We start from the raw sequence: 22935 nt of genomic DNA on the forward strand, positions 1-22935 counted from the left end.
TAATGTGTACGGCTTCTACAGTAAAGCATAAGTTGATGATGTAAACCTCCCAAAACTAGCCTGCTGTAAACCTTTTTGTTGTCAATCTGCGGTCAATCCTTGAGAAAAAGCTGCAGTATTGTATCATCAGAGTATGAAGGTGTGAGAACAATGAAGCATGCAGTCAGGATGATGCTGGGAAACAGCAATCCTATCGACATCAAAGGAGCAGGCAGGTCCAGTCCAGTCAGCAGAGCGTCTGCTGTCTTTTCAAAGCTGTGATGGCTTTAAAAATGTACGGGAAGGCAACTTGTTAGAATACAGCTTTGTCTTTTGCTTTACTCTATAATACTTTTTTTTGTGTGTGCAACATACTCCTGTTGTATTTTAACGAGCTACATTCTGTACAATATATTTATTATAAACACGTTTATATTTCTTCACGTGTTTTGGCTCTATGTTTATATTGACTTTCTGGGTCTTCTCCCATCACGATAGACATCACTTGATGTAATTTGTACAACATGTGCCAGCGGCAGGATTTTGATGAAATCAGAAATAGAAACCGAGAATATCAAAGTGAATGCTCTTTGTACGTAATCTCCTGAAGATCAGCATGACATTAGTTGTAAATGCCATAATTCACCACAGAAGAGATTCGGTACACTGATGGGATAAACCTTTTACATGAAGCACTGCATCGTTTGAGCAGTTGATCTTCGATGCACTCTGTGATGTTAAGCCAATAAGTAGTTGTACAGAATTTTGGCATTCGAGGAGTCAAAACATCTAACTGTGTCTTTTTTTTCCGACAGCATTTAAAGACGGGGCCTCTAAAAAACAGCATTCAAACCCACAAGCAACAGATCCTGGGTCTGTTGTACTGCATACCTAAAGAGACAGCTATACCATTTAGCTAATTCCCATCTGGCTCTGCTCCTCCAGTGGGAGGGTGTGCAATGTGACGGAGCCCCTGCCAATAATAAAGCATTAGCATATTGAACTAAACTGATAAAACTGTCAGTCACACGGAGGCTCCAGAGCCAAAAGTGTGTGTGTGTGTGTGTGTGTGTGTGTGTGTGTGTGTGTGAGAGAATGTGACTTTCCCTTTATTGTTTTTTCCCCTTTAATATCCACTGTTTTTCTTATCTATGTGCTTTTGGCAACACACGCTCATACTGTGCCAACAAAGACAAAAAGTAGACAAAGAGAAACATCTTGAATGAACAATTAGAACTTCATAACATTACAGGACCTCCTGGGATTTACTGTATTCGCTCACCTGGAAATTCGGTGTAATGCAATGTTATTCTATTCCTTTATGTTGTTTTTGATCTCCTCTGTCATGTAGTATTACTTGACTTAGTGCTATGAATATGCCTTTAGATATACTGTAAAGAGATGATTTCTGGTGTATTGGGTGAATTATACTTTGCTGCTAATCATACGTTATAATAGCCTGTATTATTAAAAAGAATGTAAGCATTTAGTAATTGTCCTCCCTGGAAATGTATTCTTTACTGCAGTTCAATAGGCTACTTTCCATGATGTGCACAGAAACTCTGTTGATCATTTAAAGCACGTCTAAATCGGCATGCAAAAAAAAAACGCATTTCGGTGGTTTCCTCCTCGACTCCAACAGATCGTTTGAAAAGACTGATTGCAAAAGATGAACAGCCAGAGGCAACATCCCCCTCCTCCTACCTCCCTCACCCCCTCCTCCTCTCCCCCCCCCTTCGCTCTCCTCATCCATACTCACGCTTCCTTTTCTCCGCTGCTGGATGGTGCGTTAGGAGCGCTTGCAGGCAGGACGGCACCGGGGGCTTCCCTTCTGTCTGATGGAGACGGGCTGAGTGAGGGGGGGACAAGGTCCGTCCGGCAGAGACCACCTCGAGGATCCCACTGCTTGGACTCCGCTCTTGTTGCTGTAAAAAGCCGGAGGGGGGAGCGGGCACGAGACAGGGGAGCGAGAGAGGAGACACCAGAGGTAAAGGGTCCATTAATGACCTGTTGTTTGTGTGTTTTTGTTTTGCATTTGAGGCAGAAATCGCCGTGGTCGCAGTCGGATAACCAGGGAGGGACATAAGAGCGACATTTGAACCCTGTTATACTTGATTGTGATCGTTTTAATGATGATGTGGAAAAGAAGAAGCGGAATAACTGAGAGAGCATCTCTGTGTGTCCTCCTGCTCTGCCGTCGTGTTTTAGCTTTCGATCAATTAGCCTCCGATTTTAATTTCTCTCACGCGCATGATAGCTGACAAGCGAAAACACGTGAGCTTAATTGATTTGGAGTTAATACATTCAACACAACGATTTTTTTTCCCATTTAGGTTTCTTGATCGTCTGATTTAGGTGTAAAATCAAGTGGTTTTGCTCACTGGTGATGCTCATTTCATCATTATTCAAGTAAACAATAGAAACTGCAGCGTGATATTATACTGCAATTCAATTATGGTCGCAGGCTGGAGCCTTTTCATTTAAAGGAGGTATAGGCTGAGAGCGCCGCCTCAAGTCTGGAAAGGAAACTGCAGATGGCTCTGTAGACGCAAATTGGCATCATTGTGAGATTAAAAAAACACATACACAAGTTTTTCACAATGAGCTCCTGCAGTGTTTATGTCCAGGAGACGCAGCTTCTGTTTCATAACGCGTCTCCTTGTTTCTCTGCATCCATACTGGAGGCCAGGGTGAACCCAAATTACAGAGAAGATAACCTTCTTACACCACCTGATCCTGCAGCTGGGGTTTTTAAAATTAAGATCTCACCCTAAAAAAAACAAAGCAGGCCCGTGGCTGAGCTGCTTCCCTTTTTGTAGACCAGACGTGTCTGCAGGCTGTCAGAGGTGAGCAGGCTGGCAGCGAGGCCGCAGGGTCGATGTGTGGTGACAGAGCTGAATTGTGCGGATATCCTCCAGCGTTTGTGTAACCACACAGGTGTACACATAGATGCTTTTTTTTAGTGTGTGTGTGTGTGTGTGTGTGTGTGTGTGTGTGTTTGCGTTAGGGACAATGTCAATACCCATTTACATTGATGCAGATTGTAACAGCGGCTCCCTGTTGACCCGAGTGAGTGGAAGCAGGTTATTGAGCCACGTTTCAACTGCTTTTGTTGGTTTTACACTTTCAGTCATGTTTAATAGGTGACGATGTTGCATGATCGAGCTGGATGTTAAGTCAATTAAACGATCTGTAAAAACAATTAAACGATTAGTTGATCCTGAAAATGTATCAGAAACCATCTTGATATTTGATTAATCTATTTTAATTCAATGTAAATAGAATAGTTGAAATGTAAAGCTGTCAACTTGGGCTTTATGAAATTGTATTGGGCATCTCGCAGTATTTTCTGATGTTTTATAGATCAAACAATGAATCAATTAATAAAGCAAATTGAGATTGGTTGATAATGACAGTAATCAGCTGCAGCTCTATTGCATGCTGATAAATGTAATACATATCAACAGTCCTTTACACTTGTAAGAAGTATTTTGGATTTTGACTGCTTGCTTTTCTTTGAATTTCCCAGAATTCATTAGTTGAATAAGAAGCTTTGTGTCGGCTGATTTATGAAAAACTACCTTGTTGTTTATGTTCTGGTTTGTTATTCTTGTAAGCTATACAACTCTTAGTCAAACAGATAACCTGGCCTGTCACAATTTACCCCAAGCCCAAACTGATGTCTTGAGGTTGCTTTTTTTCCCCGAATTATATTCAAAACCCCCAAAATATTTATGACAAAAGACAAAAACAACAAATCCTCACATTTGAGAAGCTTGAACCAGTAGAAGTTTTGGTACTTTTGTTTAATTGATCATCAAAATGTGTGGTTAATGTGGTTCATTTTGTGTCAGTCTCGTCTCTTCTCTACATTGTGATGATGTATATTGCGGTGCCTGTTAGTTGAATGCAGAGCTGCATTTTCGCCCACCTTGTCTGTCATCCAGTCATGCATCCTTTGTCACTGTTTCTCTCATTTAAAATGCCTCTCACAGATTCACACACACACACAGCACACTTCTTTTCTTTGGAGTGTATAACCTTGACTCTTGTCACTTTCAGCAAGGCACTGACAGTATGTTTTTTTATGATTGTATTCTTTCATCTCTGCCTCTTCTTCTGTTTCCACTTCGGTCTCCTGTTTCCCGCTGCAGATCCTCCATCATCTGAAGGTCTCCTGCTATTCTACTTCTATGCTCTCCTGCCTCTCCTCCAGGGTGTAGGATTGTGTTTAACATGCACGCTCCCAAGAGAGTGTAGCTTGTAGTGCTGAGAGGAGAGTTTGGTGTGTGTGTGTGTGTGTGTGTGTGTGTGTGTGTGTGTGTGTATAGGCTACTTGAAGCGCAGAGATGGGCTCGGTGGGAGCGGAGCGCCGTAGGCCCACACCGGTCCAGATGCCCGAGGAGAGGGATGTGTGGAGGGATGGAGGAAGAGCTGGATGGAGGGATGGAGGGAGGGAGGTCTGGAGGGAGGGCAGAGAGAGCGGAGTGGTGCAGAGCTACAGCTTCGACTCGTACCAGCTGGAGGAGGAGGAGATTAGTAAAGACGCCCCGGAGCGAGGAGTGCTGGCGCTGTCCGAGCCCGGTGAGGGAGTTTACATTCTGTGTGTGTGTGTGTGTTTGTGTGTGTGTGTGTGTGTGTGTGTGTGTGTGTGTGTGTGTGTGTGTGTGTGTGTGTGTGTGTGTGTGTGTGTTTGTTTGTGTGTGTACTGGTCTTATAAATAGACAAGCAACAAGGAATATCTGTCTTCTACTCCAAAATACCAGGAACAACAAAGTGTGTTCTTTTCTGTCTCACAATATGCTCAGTGGAGCACCAGCACATTTTCACATTATATTCTTAACCTCTTGAACCCTAGGCCTATTTTTAGCCCTGTGCTCGAAAATGTCCTACCCTTAAGCAAAGGGGCTTTTCTCGCTAACTACAAGGTCTATTTGAATAATTTAAATGGTATAATAACACAAATAAATGTGAGCTTTGTTAATATGTGTACATATCATTGTATATGTTACTGGTAAATGCTGAAACGAATGTTACACACAGCTCAAATTGAGAATTTTCAGGTTCGTTTTTTTTGTGTGCCTAAAAAGCACTTTTATTGATTTTAAATGATGCACAGGCAGGCCTAAACTCTCCCAAATCATATCACAACATGTCAGCAGTCCTTTTAAAAAAGAAATTGGCTTTGATAGAGTGAAGTATGCCTGAGAAATCAAGGTCAGCTGAGGTCAGCCAATGTTAATTCTGATTTTGGAAGTAGCCCAAATAGCTGTTTTATTGGACTTTTACATACTATATAACTATATTATATTATATACTATATTTCACTTCTTTTATCACTAATAGTGTTCAATCTATCTAATACAGCAGTTTGGCATCATTTTGAGAGCTTTGGCTATATAAAAACCTGTAAAATATGGCTCATTTTCGTCAGAATTTGAGTTTTACGTGATGTATTTGAACCTTAATAAAGCCTGTGATTGGCCAATTTGCGCATGTGACATAAGCTTTGAACCGGAAAAGTGTGAGGAGTGTATGATGCGATCTTCGAGTTGTTTGACAGAATTTTAAGCCAATAAAATAATCGAAAACCTTGATCCGCCCCATGGGTCAAACCTATTGGCCAAAACTGAAATAGGTCACATGTTAGTTACCCTAATAGATTGATCCCAATGTCTTCAGGAAACAGTTCAGGATGCCGTCACAGGATGTTGATAGAACAGTAGTGTTCTGGTGCTTGTTTGCTCACAGCTCTGTGGTGGTTTCACTTAGATAAATAGTGAAGATATCTTTGGATTCAGTGTGTTATTGGCGTGTTTTCTGCTATTTCGGTTTTCCGTGTTAGCATTTAGCTTCTTCTTATTAGCGCCTACCGGTGTGTGTGGTCGGCTCAGCAATGGCGAAAAAAGAGTATTATTTGAGTTTGTGTAGAATTGTGTGTGTGTGTGTGTATGTGTGTGTGCTTGTGTTTGCAGATGATGGTGGAGGCTGAGGGAATAAAAACAGTGACAGAGAGAGGAAATGTGTAAAAACCAAACAGGATGCAGGCCTGTTCAGAGAACATTGCTGTGTTGCCTGGTTACTCAGGTTGCACAAAGGGCACGTTAATCAGATCACAAGTGACCAAGGACACGGCCTACAGCGAGGGACCTAGATTTTCAGACAGCTCTCCCTCTTCTCTCTTCATCCTTTGCCTCTGTCAGTCTCAATATCTCAGTGTACAGCTAACAAAATGTAAGTATGCAGTCTGTCGCTGCCCTTAAAGAAGACAGACAGAGAAACAAAGGTTTTGAAAGACAGACTCAAAGACTGAATTAATCATTAAAGTTCACCACCTACTCTACTCTCTGTAGTTCTACTGAAATACTTCAGGAAAAGTATAAGAGGGTTAGAGGGGGTCAGAAAGGGGGGGGGGGGGCATTTTTCTTTTGGCTAAAGTTAGAGCTTTCTGGCATTTTTGGGGAGAGCAGGAGAGGGTCTTCTTCTTTCCAGCCTAAATTGCCATTTTATTCCAGCAGTCATGTTTCATAACGATGGACTTTGCCGTATGCCGAGGACAGCAGTTCTTTCTCTGTATCAGGGTTTTTATTAATGTGTAAGTGTGCCGGTGGCCCAATTTAGATGTTCCATGAAGATATTAGGGTTTAAATTGGGTGCACAATTAAACAGGTTGTGTCTTTGCTGTGTGTGTGTGTCAAGAGGAGGGTTCAAAACAACATTGATAACCACAGAGATTGTCCTGCTTTTCTACAAAGTCCACCTCCGTCACCACCCAAATCATCTTCACACAGTCCCAGAATATGTCAGAAAGGTTTGTACTTTGTGAAATGTCAGTTACACAGTGAGGGCGGTGCTGTAGTTTTCTTTATTGGATTTTCTGTTAATGAGGTTTGAGTTTCTGCAGCCGGTGATCTTTTCTTCTGTCAGTGCAGCCATGGTGATGTCCACTGCTCACTACACAGTTAATGCCAGGTTGTTGTTTTTTTACCCAGAAACAACAAACCCGTCAGAACAGCAGAAATGGAAAACTGTATGTTATGATTTGTGTATGTGCGATAATTGAAATAGGCATTTGTTTACAAGAAAATAACATTCATTACTGAGGAATCAAGTAATGAATAATGAGTAATCAAGTCATCATCAGAGGAATAGGAAAATAATTGATCAGTCCCAGGTACCATAATAACAAATTCCATTAAACATTAAGAAGTGAAATACATCAGTTTTTCTTTCCTTTATTCGGCTACAAAATAAAAATGCTCAAAAATGTCTTGGAGCAGTTAACAGTAGGCTCACAGGATTAGGAAAGGATTATGAACAGTGGTATAAAGAACCTGCACATCACACTTTAACCATGAAACAGAATCAGCAGCAAAACACAAAATCCAGTTTTTAGCTGAAACTACTCAGCTAGTCTACGATCAGCAGTTCCTCTGATCAATCCCTGACGCAACGGGAACGAGGTCCTCCGCTGCATTAGCTGCTCCGTCATGGGAGCGGAGGCGTTACCGCTGCTGCTACAGCTTCATTCATCCTGATTAGCTTTAATGAAGATCGAGTGCGTGGGCTCCAGACCTAATTCAGAAGTTTTGAAGTCATTCTTATCCCCACTGTTTGAGTGTGATTTCATACTCTTGTGGTTCTCTAACCCTTGACTCCTTTCTTCCGCCTCAGACTTTGAGGAGCCGATCCCTGACGACCGTTACCATGGCATCTACTTTGCAATGCTATTGGCTGGCGTGGGTTTCCTGCTTCCCTACAACAGTTTCATCACTGATGTGGACTACCTGCACCACAAGTTTGAAGGTATAAATGTGCACGAAGAAACCCGTGAATGTTCTCAGATAACGGCAGCTTTTCAGAGAATGCATGAATTCTTCACACACGTGCACACAGAGTACACATTCAAATCCAACGAGTCATGTGTTTGTGTGTGTTTCAGGGACGTCCATAGTGTTCGACATGAGTCTGACGTACATCCTGGTGGCTCTGCTGGCCGTCATCCTCAACAACGTGCTGGTGGAGAGACTCAGCTTGCACACCAGAATCACTGTGGGTAAGTCCAGCAGCAACCCGCTCACAGACGGAGCTTCAATTGTGAAACATTTCTCATTATGGGAACTTCTGCTGTTGCTCTTTTATTAATGACCCTCTGGCACCCTCCAGGCTTAACAGAACAGAATACGCAGAGTGAAAATGGAGAAGACAGTATAAAGAGAAAGAGAAAAATACACTCCGCCACAATTGTCCCGTGGGTTTTGTTGATAAAATGTTTCAAACAAACTTTGCCCAAGACTGTGAACTCACAAGGGGCCATCTTTCAAGAGTGTGGGTATTTTTTTGTTTTGCTTTTAGCTTCTTTAAAATCTTGCATCATCTTCAGTTTTGCTGTCAGCTTTCAAAGCAGTAAAGCGAACTCGCTGTGCTATTTAAGTAGACTATTCAGATACCAGTATGCACGTTGAGGCAGACTTTGCATCAAGTTTGTCGAAGACGAAGCCGAGATTTAACTTTGGCTCCAAATTATTCATTAAAAAGCAGTTTTTTAATACTAGTATACATCTTTGCAAATATTAAAGCTATTCAGCCTTTTCCATATGAAAATAAAAAATCGTAAAAAATTTATGTCCCCCCTAGGATAATTTTGAAATCATTACACATACGTTGCGAGGTTTCACCACCGTACCCTCTGCAGCTTTAAATAGCTCTGCTCTCATCCTTGAGGAAATGTCTTTTGAAGTGTGTTGTCGGCTGGAGAGCTTGTCTCTGGAGTTTACAAACTCGGGATCGGACCTCAGATGGAAGCGATACTGCTCTCACGTCGGCCCTGTCACGTATGTGTTCAGTCATGCCTTCGCAACGTGACCTGGTTCAGTGGCGTCTCTTCACTTGTCTGTCTGTCTGTCTTTCTCTTTCTTTGCAGGATACATATTTGCTCTGGGGCCGCTGGTCTTTGTCAGTGTGTTTGATGTGTGGCTGGCCAAGTTCACCACCAGGCAGGCTTACATCGTCAACCTCGTGTCAGTGGGAGTGGTGGCCTTTGGATGTACAGGTATCTATCTGTCTGTCTGTCCATCTCTCCATACAATAGATATACGGTATATATGCAGTACAGGGCATTCCTTAATGCTGCAGTCAATATTTCATATCGACAATGGGTCAGATGTGTAATGAAAAACAACAACAACAGGGAGTTATGACTCTGCTGTTCCTCAAAGATCCACATTTTAGCAACTCTCAGCTCATTATTTGAGTTTTCCAGGATGCAGCTTTACTGCTTTCTTTGACTCTTGCATCTCAACTTGTTTTTTCGGCCACAGCAGGCAACTGTCTCTCAGCTAACAAGCTGTAGAAACTGTGCTCTACCGGCCCAGCACCAAACAAACAGCTGACAGACAAAGTTAGCGACCAGCTGGTGAACATAGTGGAGCATTTAGCAGCGAAAGATCCACATATTTCCCCCAGGAGTTGAGTTGAGACAAACCTGAGGTAAAAGGAGAGTGAATATTGGACTTAAATTTGTCAGGTGGACGGTTCTTCACAACAGATTTAAATCTCTCATTCGTCCAAGCAAATTGCACGTGTTTTGACACTTCAAAAGAGTAAGTACAATTGTCTACAATTGTCATAATAACCACTTGCACATGGCTTGCTGATCAAATCTGATGAGATGATTCTGTTAGTCGTACGTGTATATCCCATAAATATCTATGACATGGTGCTACACACTGTGTGGAGATACAGTTTGTGAACTACCGCATGTTTTGTCATCGTTTTCTTTTGGCGATGTCATTTTGTGGCTCATTTTCTGTTCACTGTATGTGACTTCACATAAAGAAGTTGCATTTTGTTGTTTACAGTTCATGTAACACATTGCTACACTGTATACATAAAAATGTTTAATGTCATAAAAAAGTCATTTTCCTGTGTTCTACAGTAAAGACTTTTCCTTGTAAACGTTGACCTGATGTTGAAATGTGATTCTAAAAAGCTCAGAGCGACACACGACAGCATTCAGCTCAACAAAACGTCTTGTTCAGTACAGTCAGCAGTCAGTGTCAACAAAGAGTAGAACTAAACAGAGACTCATATATAAGGTATGGGTTGACTGCCATAGTGAAAAAAACTTCTCAACATTATGATCACGATGACTTTTCATTTGAACTAGGTCTTGAAGCATGAATGTATTGTTCTGGGTGAGTTGCCTTTTGCAGACAAACAATGCAGTTGTGTTGTCCCATGAAACAGTTTAGAGAATGTTAAGACTTAAGTCTTTTTTTAATAGCTAAAGTTCAAGTGTTCATGATATTCTAAAGTCCACCTCCTGTTTTTCATGTAGAGAGTAATAAAAAACGGTGGTGCTCACTCAGAGCTGTCAAATGAACAAGCGGCAGTAGAGGTTTCAGTTCTCAGCTGCTGCTAAGGACCCTGATGCACGGAGCCCGTTTCCTTTGAGCGGCTGTAAGTGTGATCACAGAGCCTTTCAGCCAACAGTAGAAAGACTTTAATTAGCGGAGGTGCGGAGGTCAGAGTGGCTTCTCCCTCGAGTGGTGGGTAAACGTTCAGGAAGTTGTGTCTCTAAATGAATTGCGTTGTTTCAATGTTGACTGTTTGCACTGATAAACACTTCCTCATCCCTCCCCAGTGCAGCAGTCTAGTTTCTATGGTTACATGGGGATGCTGCCCAAGAGGTACACACAGGGGGTGATGACTGGAGAGAGTAAGTACACTCACGCACATCCATATCCCTGCTATCAGCTCCCTCGCCCCCATTCCTTTTTCTTTCCTTTGGCTACTTCTCCCCTTGTTCCTTCCAGGTACAGCAGGTGTGATCATCTCCCTGTCGCGCATCTTCACCAAGCTGCTGATCCCCGACGAGAGGAGGAACACGCTCATCTTCTTCCTCGTCTCCATCAGCATGGAGATGCTCTGCTTCCTGCTTCACCTGCTGGTCCGCCGCTCTCAGTTTGTCCGCTACTACACCAACCACGCCCAAGGCAAAGGTCCGGTCAAGGGACACGACCCACACGACAACGGGACAGGGTACCGAGTTCACCACGATGTCACCGCAGAGGAAGTAAGATTTGTAAGTTTGTGGACAGATTATCGGCTCTACCGTGTGTGTGTGTGTGTGTGTGTGTGTGTGTGTGTGTGTGTGTGTGTGTGTGTGTGTGTGTGTGTGTGTGTGTATGCATGCTGTGAATGTATCATGTTAGTAGCATTGTGTTGGTCCACTGGTCTGTCAGCTTATCTCTCATTTAATAGAGCCGTGAAATAGTGCCGAGACATTCACCATTCCTCCAACTGACTCTGGTGACTTCTCCTCTAGCACCACCACGAGGCTCACATTTGTGTTATTTAGTGAAACAGCTTAACATTAGATGACATTTTCTTATTAAAGTTTAGTCTACACGATTCATTCATTTAATGCTTCGTAAATGTTGCAACAGCAAGACGTTAGGCCTCTAAACTGTGGTCCCATGTCCTCGTCGATTTCTGTGAGGAGTGTGTGTGTGTCGCTTCTTCATTGGGAGCGTGCACACAGGGATGGAGGGCTGTGTGGGTTTTAAAATGCAGTATCATTTATTTAAGCTGTGCTGGGCTGCTCTTCGGCTGCCACTCAGAGAGAGAAATATTGAGAGAGAAAGAGAAAGGGATAGAAAGTGGTGATGCGGAAAAAAAGATGAGGAAAGATGCAATTTTAGAGCGAAAGGGAGAGGCTGAGGCCTCTTGCGAACAGAAAGAAAAGGAGAGTCACGACACTGAGAGGAAAAAGGTTGGAGGAGAAAACTGTTGAGGCAAAGAGATGAGACACTCGGGGGGAAACACAACTGAGAAAAAGACAAAATATGAGTGAAAAATGAAAGAAGAGGTAGGTACATCCACTTAGTATTCATGCTTGAAGCAGCACTTTGTACCCTGAAGACATGGAGCTGATATTCCTCATCACACTGTGTGCGTGTGTGTGTGTGCGTGTGTGTGTGTGTGCGTGTGTGTGTGTGTGTGCGTGTGTGTGTGTGTGTTCAGAGCCTTCAAAGGAAGACACATCACCTCAGGCTGTCATCTTTTCATGTGTGCGTGTTTTTCCTCCATTATGCGCAATACCAGTGTGTGAGGGACGCACCCCTGTGTGCGTGTGTGTGTGTGTGTGTGTGTGTGTGTAGGTGTGTGTGTGTGTGTGTGTGTGTGTGTGTGTGTTATTTTCTGCATCTGGGGGCTGATTCAGGCAGCAGCTCTTTGTTCTGGTTGCCTGGGGATACTGAGCGCTCTATGCTAAGGTATAATCAAGAAGAGTGGTGCCTTCTGGCCCACAAGTCCCTCCAATCAACTAATGGATCTGTGTGTGTGTGTGTGTGTGTGTGTGTGTGTGTGTGTGTGTGTGTGTGTGTGCGCGCACGGGCCTGTGTGATGTGCATATGAAAACATGTGTGTTTATTAAAAAGCATGACTAGAAGGATGTGCTTACATGTTTGGATAAAGAGGAAATATGTGTTTTGTGTGTGTGTGTGTGTGTGTGTGTGTGTGTGTCTGGGGCTTATTTGCAGTCCAATCTGTAGTTTCTCCATTATCATTACGTCAACCTGCAGCCACTCACAGTGATCATCTCTAATACTCGCTGCCATAAAAAGCTGATGTCATGCAGCCAGGAGACCAGTCTTAATGAAAGAAAACCTTAATATTAAGTCAACTAAACCACTGCAAAAGAATATGTTTATTTACGGTGTGATGGCTACCTCTAGTGTTTTCTTAATGAACTGTTGACGCCTCGACTTTGAGGACATTTGCCGAGTAATTTGATAATTGATCATTAAAGGGGTCATATGTTTTCTGTTTCAGTTTGGAGTTGAATTGAATAAACGGTCTGTGTGTGTCTCTCTTCAGGGAAATGGTGGGACAGCACCGACGCCTTCAGAGGAAGTCATTGAGGACTTTGAGGGTGGGACTTATGTGCGATTCGATGCCCCGAAGGCCAAGATAAGGAGGAGCTGGCCTGGTGTCCGCGGTACGCTCTCTTTTAATCCCGTGTACTCGCTGCTCAATTACCCTCTGGCTCCAATAGATGGACTTGAAATTTAAATGCATTCATGGGAAGAGGAGAATATTCGTAGAGGATTAAACTGTTCAAGTGAGAGCTTTTAAATATCACCCTGTGTGTCTGTGTGTCTCCTCTATGCAGACATGATCTTGCATCGCTACGTGGTGTCCCGTGTGATCTGGGCCTACATGCTGTCTATAGCGGTGACCTACAGCATCACATTGTGTCTGTTTCCCGGGCTGGAGTCAGAAATACGAAACGACACCTTAGGAGAGTGGCTGCCCATCCTCATCATGGCCACCTTCAACATGTCGGACTTTGTTGGCAAGGTGATGCATCAGAGAAAACATTTAAATATTATGTCACACACATATCTCACACGATGTCAAGGCCATTTTCATTCTGAAATGTTATCTTTCTAGAAAATATCACTTACTTTTTTAATTGTGACTGGTGACATAAAATAATTAGTAGTTTCCCCAAACGTCAACCTCACCAGAGCTTTAATCAGCCGGAACAACTGAAAACACCTTTGTCGGTGTGCAGCGCCTTTCAAAAAAGACTTTATGGATTAATTCTGTTTCATTCCAATCACATTTTAACTATAGCTACATAAAATATTAAAATTGGGAAAAAAAGCTATTTTTAATGAAAGTTTAGAGGGTGTTTTTATTTATCTGAGTGTTTGACAAGTCAGCTGTAAGAGAAAGTTAGAGAGATTTTTATTTGACAGCTAATAACTGTAGAACATCATGTGTTGGGTTCAGTTTTATTATTAATTTAATTTATTTTTCAAAGAGCAGCTATAATCGATATCTACTAAATAACAATGGATCATATGGAAATAGACACATTAAATAATCAATACAAAGACACCATACTTGATGTGATTAATGAGGATGAAATATTGATGACATCAGGTGGCCTTCTCATAAACAGAGTTTAATGAGCAAAGACTTTCAGTAAGAGGACACTGTGTCTTTGCAGTTAATGAATCAAACTGTAAAATATCAAGTATAAATAATCCCCAGGGAGAAATATGCCCTTGTCCAAAAATACACTTGATTGACTGCGATACCAGCATTCATAATTTATTTCTGTAACCTCATCATTTATGTTCTAAAATTCACATAGCTCTTGACGATCCCTATGATTTCACACCTCTTGAGATTCTGGGATTTAATTGTAGGCTTCCATCAGGCTTCTCTGCACAACAGTAGCAGGAAAGAGACAGAGGCACACTGCTACACTGGAATTGACCTTGTGAAAAGGAGTCGCTCCATTTATTAAACCTGAGAGAAAGAATGGGAAAAAGTCTGGTTTATTTTGGGATAATTGCACTTAGCTCAAAGGCTTTATTCAAATATTCAGAAATGAAACCTTATCTGATGTCCTTAAGTCATCATTTTAACTTTGAAAGTGAAAGTTGTTCTGATTGTACGCTTTGACTTGGTCTTCGCAGCAAATTTAGCATTTTGTTGAAATTGGGGAGTAAAAGATAAGGCGGGCGAAGATAAATTATATCGAAAGTGGGAGAGGAAAATTAAGGAAGCTTAGAGGTAAAAAGATAAAACTCATGATAAGAAAGAGAGAAAGAATAGAGTAGAAAAAACGGAGTTACTTATTGTGCTCTCTTGAAAGTGCAATAAGCAGCTAGTCAACCAATGGCTAAGAGAGCTTCTACAGAACAGGGACTAATAGTCACCTATCATTTTTAACTTTAAGTTCAATAAAGCAGACTTTGACCCCCAGCATCAGTGAAACATTTCCCTGCTCTGTCCTCAGATCCTTGCGGCGCTGCCGTACGACTGGTCCGGAGGCCGCCTGCTCTTCTTCTCCTGCCTGAGGGTGGTCTTCATCCCTCTGTTTGTCATGTGCGTGTACCCGGCCAACGCGCCCACCCTGTCCCACCCCGCCTGGCCCTGTCTCTTCTCCCTCCTCATGGGAGTCACCAACGGCTACTTCGGGTCTGTGCCGATGATCCAGGCTGCGGGCAAAGTGCCGCCCGAACAGAGGGAGTTGGCAGGTGAGTTAAACTCCTTAATGGGTAAATAATTGTGTGTAAAGATGCGTAGTTTGTAAAGGTTGGCACTGTGATGTTGATTTTTATTCTTCTTTCAGTCTAATGTCAGAGAGAAACAGCTCCAAAAATAAAACATCTCTAAAACAACTCTAAATGGATTAGTTGATCGACAGAAAAGTAGTCATTCAAGTAATTTATCAAACAAAAATAGCTTTCAGAGGTTCCAGCTTTTCAAATGTGACTCTTTGCTGCTTCCCTCTGCAAACTGAGTATCTTTGTGTTTTGGACTGTTGGGCGGACAAACAAAGCTATTGTACAAAGCTATTGTCCGTACAGGAGGAAAGCCGACCAGAACCTCTAAAGCTCTCTAATCAACACAATACATCTTGTTGCTTTAGTCTGTTCAATAGTGTAAAAACGACAAGTTGTGGTTTTTCTATTTCTTGGCTGAGAAATAGTCTCTTCATGGAGAAAATAACAAGTAGTCTCGCATAAAACCTCCCTTTAAAACCACAACACACAGTTAGCACACACTTCAGTTTTGTACAGATTAAAGAAACAAGATATAATGTATTCATTAGTGAACTGTGCTAAAGTGCTAGTAGGTAGATTGTTACTTTATGCTAAGCTAAGCTAATTGGCTGCTGGCTGCAGCTTATTATTTAGCATACAGAGAGTGATATCAATCATCTCGTATAACCCTCAAATAGAAAGCAAATTAGCGTATTTTCCAAAATGTCAAGTTTCTAATTAACAACCATTAGTTTAGTATGCACTGAAGTAGCATGCTAACACGCTAAACTAAGATAATGCACATTATACCTGCTAAACATCAGCATGTTGTTGTCAGTACATTAGCATTTGGTTAAAAAGCAGAGCTGCTAACGTGGCTGTAGACTTTTAGTCTTGATTACTGGCTTATATGTCGATAACTTGACTTCTTTACAGGGCTTGTATAAAGGAAATACAGTAGGCCATGAATATGCGATATACATTTACAATTCCTCCTTAGTATTGTGGAGGTTGGTTTATGGCATTTTGCCGGTAGCCGCTGTTGACTTCTTGCTTCTTAATAGTACATTTTGTTTGGACACCCTCTGGCGTTTCAGAGAATAATGCAACGAACAGCAAGTTCAGCATAAACACTCTTGTGCATCCTCATACAGTAGCTCGTGCTCCATCTGCGGAGGCTTACGCTACGGTGCCAAGGGCGGTAATAAACAAAGCTTCCCTCTCTCTGTGTCCCTCCAGGGAACACCATGACGGTCTCCTATATGACCGGCCTGATGGTGGGCTCCGCCGTGGCCTACGCAGCTTACAGCTTCGCTGCCCCACGACCAGGAACACACGTCAACGCACTCAACATGCACACACACGTCAACGCTACTGGGTACTGAATGTCCGCACACAATAAAACACACTCACGGATGTAAACACACATACATGCACACACACACCCGCAGCCATTTACAAACACAAGATCCTGGCCAGGAGGAGCAGCGTAGACTGGTGGACACGAGTCCAGCTGCGGAGGACGAAAAGACATCTGTAAAGAACTCTGTAAAGGTTCATGTTCATACTCTGAGAGATGTATTCTCCTTTGTCCAGATCATGCTTCAATGTGGCTCACTGGATAAAGAAAGTGGAATAAGATACAAAAAAATGGAGGAAATTATGTTAAACTGTAAAAAACGTAGCCCATTTCTCCACTTTGTCATTCTCCAGCCTGATGGTCCACTGACCATCAAATGTCACGGCTGTCTCTGCTGTGATGAACTTTTCCCGGGAGGTGAAGAACAGGAGCTGGACATCTGTCAACAGAAGCCCCCAGAGTGTCTCACAGTGAAGTTATCGTCTGCATGTGTGTGCTAACAGACTGGCTGACATTTGTACCGTGTAAAGTCAAGTGGTTGTTCGCTGCAGGGGACGAAGGGTTCACAGTTTTCGAGGAGACCATGTGTCACAGGTCACATAGGACACATTTCACATTGTTGATATTCAGAGTAGAGGGATGATGCCACTGAGGATTTTTCTGGACCAGTTGGTTCAGCTGTATTATAATCCCTGACAACCTCTGACTGCACCATTTAAAAACTACAACAAGAGCAGCTTATAGGCCCAATTTAATTCACAGTGAAACAGAAGCTCCTGTAGTGTGACATATTTGTGAGTATAATGGAATATGTGGAATTATCACATCTGATTGGATATGTTTAAATACACTTGAGTTCAAGAGTCATCAAGAATATTCTAATCATTTATAGGAAGAGCAAAGATTTGATATACAATTCTCCAAAATGATATTTTTCACATGTACAGTATTTAGCGCAGAAGAAGTGATAACTGTTGACATTGCAACACAGAAATAGAACTTGTAAAAAAGTTTGTTTTTTATTTTACTGTGCCTTATAAGGAATTACAGTTTTCTAATTAATGACCTACACGATACTGTCAAAACTTGATTTTCTCTGAGTTGTGAAGTTATTTCAATTATAAAAATCCTTTTTGTCAACAGTAGACGCATCAACTGGACTTTATCTCAATTGACTTCCCCCACCAACAATGCACTGAGATCATCCCAGTCCGTCTGGTTTGTCTCCACTCAGCTGGTTTATAGAATCTGAATTACAGAAGTGTCAGTTGTGTTTATTTTCAATGATGAAGAACATTATTCTTATCGGCCTTATAAAGTATATCTGAAAAAAAAAAGAATAATGTAAACACTATATGGAGTTATTATGATTATGTGCATTAGCAGCTGCTGTTCTCTGTTCTGTTTATTTACAATAATGCTAAAAGAAAAAGAGTTTCCGTCTGTTTCATTTGGGTTCCACATCACTTCTCGTACCCTCTGATGGACGGAAAGAGAACAAAATGTTGGTATAAATGTACCAGGTGAGGTAGCATGATGATAGCTGTGTCTTGCAGTTGTGGTTTTGAAAAAATGGTTTGTGTCCCCTCTCTGTCCATATGAACGGTGTCTGTGTGTAACATCTATGTAATGATGTGGGATATTTTGGGGAAAACATATATGTGCCAAAAAGTCTGCCTGTTTCTGATCAGTGTTAGGACTTGAGAAAAGAGAGAATGTAATTCTGTGAACAGTTTAACAGGATGAAAGTTGTAAATATATAGAATGAAATGCACTCATTCCGTTTAAGAGCTCTTATTTTTTCATACAAAAGCTGCTAGAAAAGATCAGATTCATATCTTTTGATGCTTTAATTAGTAGAGCCGATCTGGAGAACACCCGTTTCCTTTATTTGTTCAGCCCCCCAGCTTCTTCCCCTGCGTATCCTGGTGGATTTGATTCATATTTCATGATAAGAGGATCTCTGCAGAGTTCAGACTTTATACATTATGAAGAAAACCTCAGTGTCGAAAGTCATGAAGCGCACTACATTATGTAGGTGACGGCTTAAATGGAGCCTAATGTCAGAACTGTTTGAAGAATGGTAGGGTGCCATTTGGGAGCTAACCTCATTACTGTATGTATGTCCCGCTGTGCTGACGGTGTCACATTGCCCGAGGCCTCTCTCCTCACAGAGCTGTTCGGTTTGAAGGTGTTTTTAGTTATTTTTGGTCAGATGTGTCGTTAAAGGACATGAAAAGTCTCTTTCCTTCTCTGTCTCTCTCTGGCAGAAACCTTGGGGACATTCCAGAGAAGGGCGATCCCACGTTTCAAAGAGTTGCATGTTGCATGTTAAACCCATATTTCTTTCAACCCTTTGAGCTAATTTAAAGGAAAAGTTTGACATTTTAGGAAACAGACTTATTCACTTTTTTTGAGGAGTTAGATGAGACGATTGATACCACTCTCTACTGTACTACAGCCAGCAGCCTGTTAGCTTGGTTTATCATTAAGACACTGCAAAAAAAAAAGCCTGGCACCATCCAAAGGTAACAAAATCCACCGACATGTTGTAGAAAATGACAATTCAACATTTTACTCTTGTTGCCTTCAGCACATAACACAGGGCATAAGAAAGTAAAACGGCAAATTGTCGTTTTTACTCTTTGGCGATTAGTGCCTATGAGTTAGATAATTAAGTAGATTTTGTTACCTTTGAACAGAGCCAGGCTACCTGTTTCCCCCATGTTTACACTCTTTACGCTAAGCTAAGCTAACCGGCTATACTGGCTCCAGCTTGTACCGATATGAGAGTGGTATCACTCTCTGTAAGAAAGCGAATAAGCGTATGTGTCCCGAAATGACAAACCATTCCTTCAAGATTAATAAATGGACGATTATTTTATTGGCTTTTGCTTAATGACATTTTTTTTAATCTAAAATTAGTAAATTAGTAAGATATTCTAAGTAAGTTATCTTATAAAACAAGTTCAAGTTTTTTCTCTTAAATCAGCAACATGGTGATCTGCCAGTGAAATTAATGACACTTTGATCTGACACTTCAGAATCTTAATAATTAACTACTCTAAGAAAGACTGTATGCTCACTCAGTTTTTTTATTATCTGTCATTTCAGAACATATGGCGTAGGCTGTGGCTCTTACTGTCCGCGTGTTGAAATATCTTTGAGGAGACACTGAACCCCAAGTAGCTCTCAGAGCCCACTGCTCCTAAATACTTAAATGCAGAGGTCAAATTAGGTATGTACCTGTATGCATATGATGATTGTTTTAATTAATATCTAACATATTTTTGACATTTGCTGACACTTTTGTCCAGACTGACTTAGTTTAACAGTAGAATAAGGGTTAGGTTCAGCCGACCACAGGGAGACAAAGTCACTGTGACAAGAAAGAAGTGTGGATATGAAAGGAAGAGGCAGACAGAATATGTGGATAGCATTTAGAGTAAACTAGCAGAAAGGTAAAGATACTCATGATGGGATGAAGGTTACTCCACTTCTGGGGACGACATTCAATCTCCAGCTGCAAACAAACACAAAAAAACCTTTTAATCCTGCATTTGACCTCATCCTCAAGGTCTAATATCTGTCAGCTGTAATGTGACTTCCTATTGTATTATATTTGTCATTTTCCTCCCAACTGACGGCGAAGAATTTATTTAGAAACCACGTCATGCTGAACATGTGACTGCACACTGTGAAACACCAGGGTGGTGTAAATACAGACATTATGTTGTATATATATATATCTACTGTAACATAAGATATTTTGCAGATGATATTTGTGAAACAGAATAGTTTAATAGTGCTTAGTCTGGATCACTATTAAACTATTAAAATTCAGCCTTATTTGTGCAGTGTCTAATTTAGACTTTTGCTAAATATGAGCATGTTAACAGAATGATTCATGAACAGACCTGCCTTGTTTCAGGAGTAGGAGGACGGTTATCTGTCGATTCCTGACGCTATTTATCCGTAACAAATTCTACTCATTGCTTAATCAAAAATGTGACCACTATCTTCAAGAACTTGCTAATTTATCAGAGTAGGTGCAAAATTCCCCAATCATGTGAACTGATTTTTTTTTTTTATGTCATAGGATTTCAGTTTCCCAACAGTCTTTTTGTGCCCATGCAGCATTGTGCCATTGTCAGAGCTTAATAAAGTTGTTTACATCTGTGTCTGCTGTGCTGCTGTGATTTATGCTGTTAATCTTTTCTATGGAAGGAGATCAGAGGTCCTTTGTGTTTATATCAAAACAGGAAGACACTTCATTTAGTCATTCAGATCTTTCCTGTTTGAACAGCTGTGAGCAGAACAGATCTGCACCTCTTTTTCTCTCTCTTTCTCTGAAGCTTTTACAAATATAGACAATTTTATAAATGTTTGATGATCGTATTAGATGGATCTGGGTTCGTGTTAAGAATGAAACATTAGCAGCATGTTTGATCCCTTTTTTCAGAGCCGGATGTAGTCAGCAAAGTTTGCGGTTGCAGAACAAGTTTCTCATCCTCAGTGCCATGACAGCAAGCGCCTGCCCTGCTGAAGTGTCCTTGAGCAACCGTCTGAATGCCTTTGCTGTGGAGGGGGCAAGAGAAATGAGAGCTCATCCTGCTGTTCATCAGCAAGTGAAATTAAAGTTGTATTAACTGCTTCTTTCCAGCAGAGAGAGCTGCAGCTCAGAGAACACCATCGAGGACCGTGTAGGAGGAGGACTTTGGGTATAAATGGACACTGTAGAACATCTGTATCACAGATCAGAGGTTGAGCTTCATATCTGTGTCACAAAGTTCCCATAAAATGAAAGAAAGAAGTTCTCCAAGAGGCAGAACTTTTGTACCTTTGACCTTTCTGTTGCAGCACAGTGTCTCTAGGACACACAACCATACAAGGAGGACATCTATCTTTTCTTCATAGTGTCATAGAGTTCGAAGTGTGTCTCTGTGTGTGCATGCATGAACCTATCTGGGTGTTTGTCTGTGTGCATTTGCGTGTGTACTTGTGTGTGTGTGCTAATTTTGGATGTGGCTGCAGGGAAAGAAATTCTCTTGTGTGTGACAGAGCAACTGATCATTAGTCATTCTGCTCCACATACTGTAGAGACGAAGAGAGGAGGAGGAGGTGGAGAAAGATGGAGGAGTTAGAGGGAGGTAGAAAGGGTAAAGGAGGTCTGGAGGTCTGACTGCGTCTTAGATTTAATGGTGCTATGTTTGAAAGGTCAGTATATGCTGTTTAAATGGATTGTAATGTCTCGGTATGAGGAAACAAATGATGATAAAACTCAAACCAGCACTATTGTTGGTGCTCTTTGTTGTGCCTCATGAACTCACAGCTTCCTCTCACTAATTCAATTACCAGATGTATCTGTCTGCCTATGACTTGTAATCATCTGTGTTTGCAAGAAACTTGCGTTGAACGGCCAATTTGTGCAATTAAAAGCAAATTAAATGTATTCAATCAAAATGAATGCAGAGCAGTGTCAATCTTCTCAGCTATCAACTTCACGTTTATTGATGTGAAAATGGTACATGTGGCATTTACACATCATTAAAATGGTTCCTCTTCTTCTTTACTGTCTCTGCGGTGCGGCTCAAATCCTAAAGAGGGAAGTATGAGCTGTGGGAAGACAGACATGATGCATTGAAACTGTCACCTTCTTTCCTGTCTTTATGTACTTGCCCTTATATCAAGGACGTAATCTTTCAGAGGGTATTATTGGATCCGTCCACTTTTTACAGTCTGAAAACTAACATCATACAAAAAACACCCGCTCCTCAATACCCCCCCAGCTCGTGACGTCATCCAAACAACCAGCCAGCAGCTCAGCGCCTGAACAATGTTCAAACTCCCCTGAACTGTTGACTTTATTCGACATGTTATACTATGACTTTATTCATCATGCTATACTATGACTTTAATCAACATGCTATACTATGACTTTATTCGACATGCTATACTATGACTTTATTCAACACGCTATACTATGACTTTATTACCATGCTATACTATGACTTTATTCATCATACTATACTATGACTTTATTCAACATGCTATACTATGACTTTATTCAACATGCTATACTATGACTATATTCAACACGCTATACTGTGACTTTATTCAACATGCTATACTGTGACTTTATTCAACATGCTATACTATGACTTTTTTCGACATGCTATACTATGACTTTATTCATCATGCTATACTATGACTTTATTCAACACGCTATACTATGACTTTTTTCGACATGCTATACTATGACTTTTTTCGACATGCTATACTATGACTTTTTTCGACACGCTATATTATGACTTTATTCAACATGCTATACTATGACTTTTTTCGACATGCTATACTATGACTTTTTTCGACATGCTATACTATGACTATATTCAACATGCTATACTGTGACTTTATTCGACATGCTATACTATGACTTTTTTCGACACGCTATATTATGACTTTATTCAACATGCTATACTATGACTTTTTTCGACATGCTATACTATGACTTTTTTCGACATG

The 22935-nt window shown here is 41.2% G+C and overlaps 1 protein-coding gene across 1 annotated transcript; it reads left to right on the forward strand.

Annotated features, from left to right (window-relative positions):
• Window positions 1-4328: 4328 nt before the first annotated feature.
• Window positions 4329-16435, forward strand: slc29a4a (solute carrier family 29 member 4a; the record flags this gene model as incomplete). The annotated part of the gene is made up of 10 exons (XM_079177666.1): window positions 4329-4563; window positions 7654-7785; window positions 7922-8035; window positions 8903-9031; window positions 10625-10699; window positions 10797-11065; window positions 12862-12982; window positions 13157-13344; window positions 14801-15041; window positions 16290-16435. The coding sequence occupies 10 exons, from the start codon at window positions 4329-4331 to the stop codon at window positions 16433-16435; spliced, it is 1650 nt and encodes a 549-aa protein (XP_079033792.1).
• Window positions 16436-22935: the final 6500 nt, after the last annotated feature.

This window comes from Pholis gunnellus, assembly GCF_910591455.1.
Source record: "Pholis gunnellus genome assembly, chromosome: 17".
Lineage (NCBI taxonomy): Eukaryota > Metazoa > Chordata > Actinopteri > Perciformes > Pholidae > Pholis > Pholis gunnellus.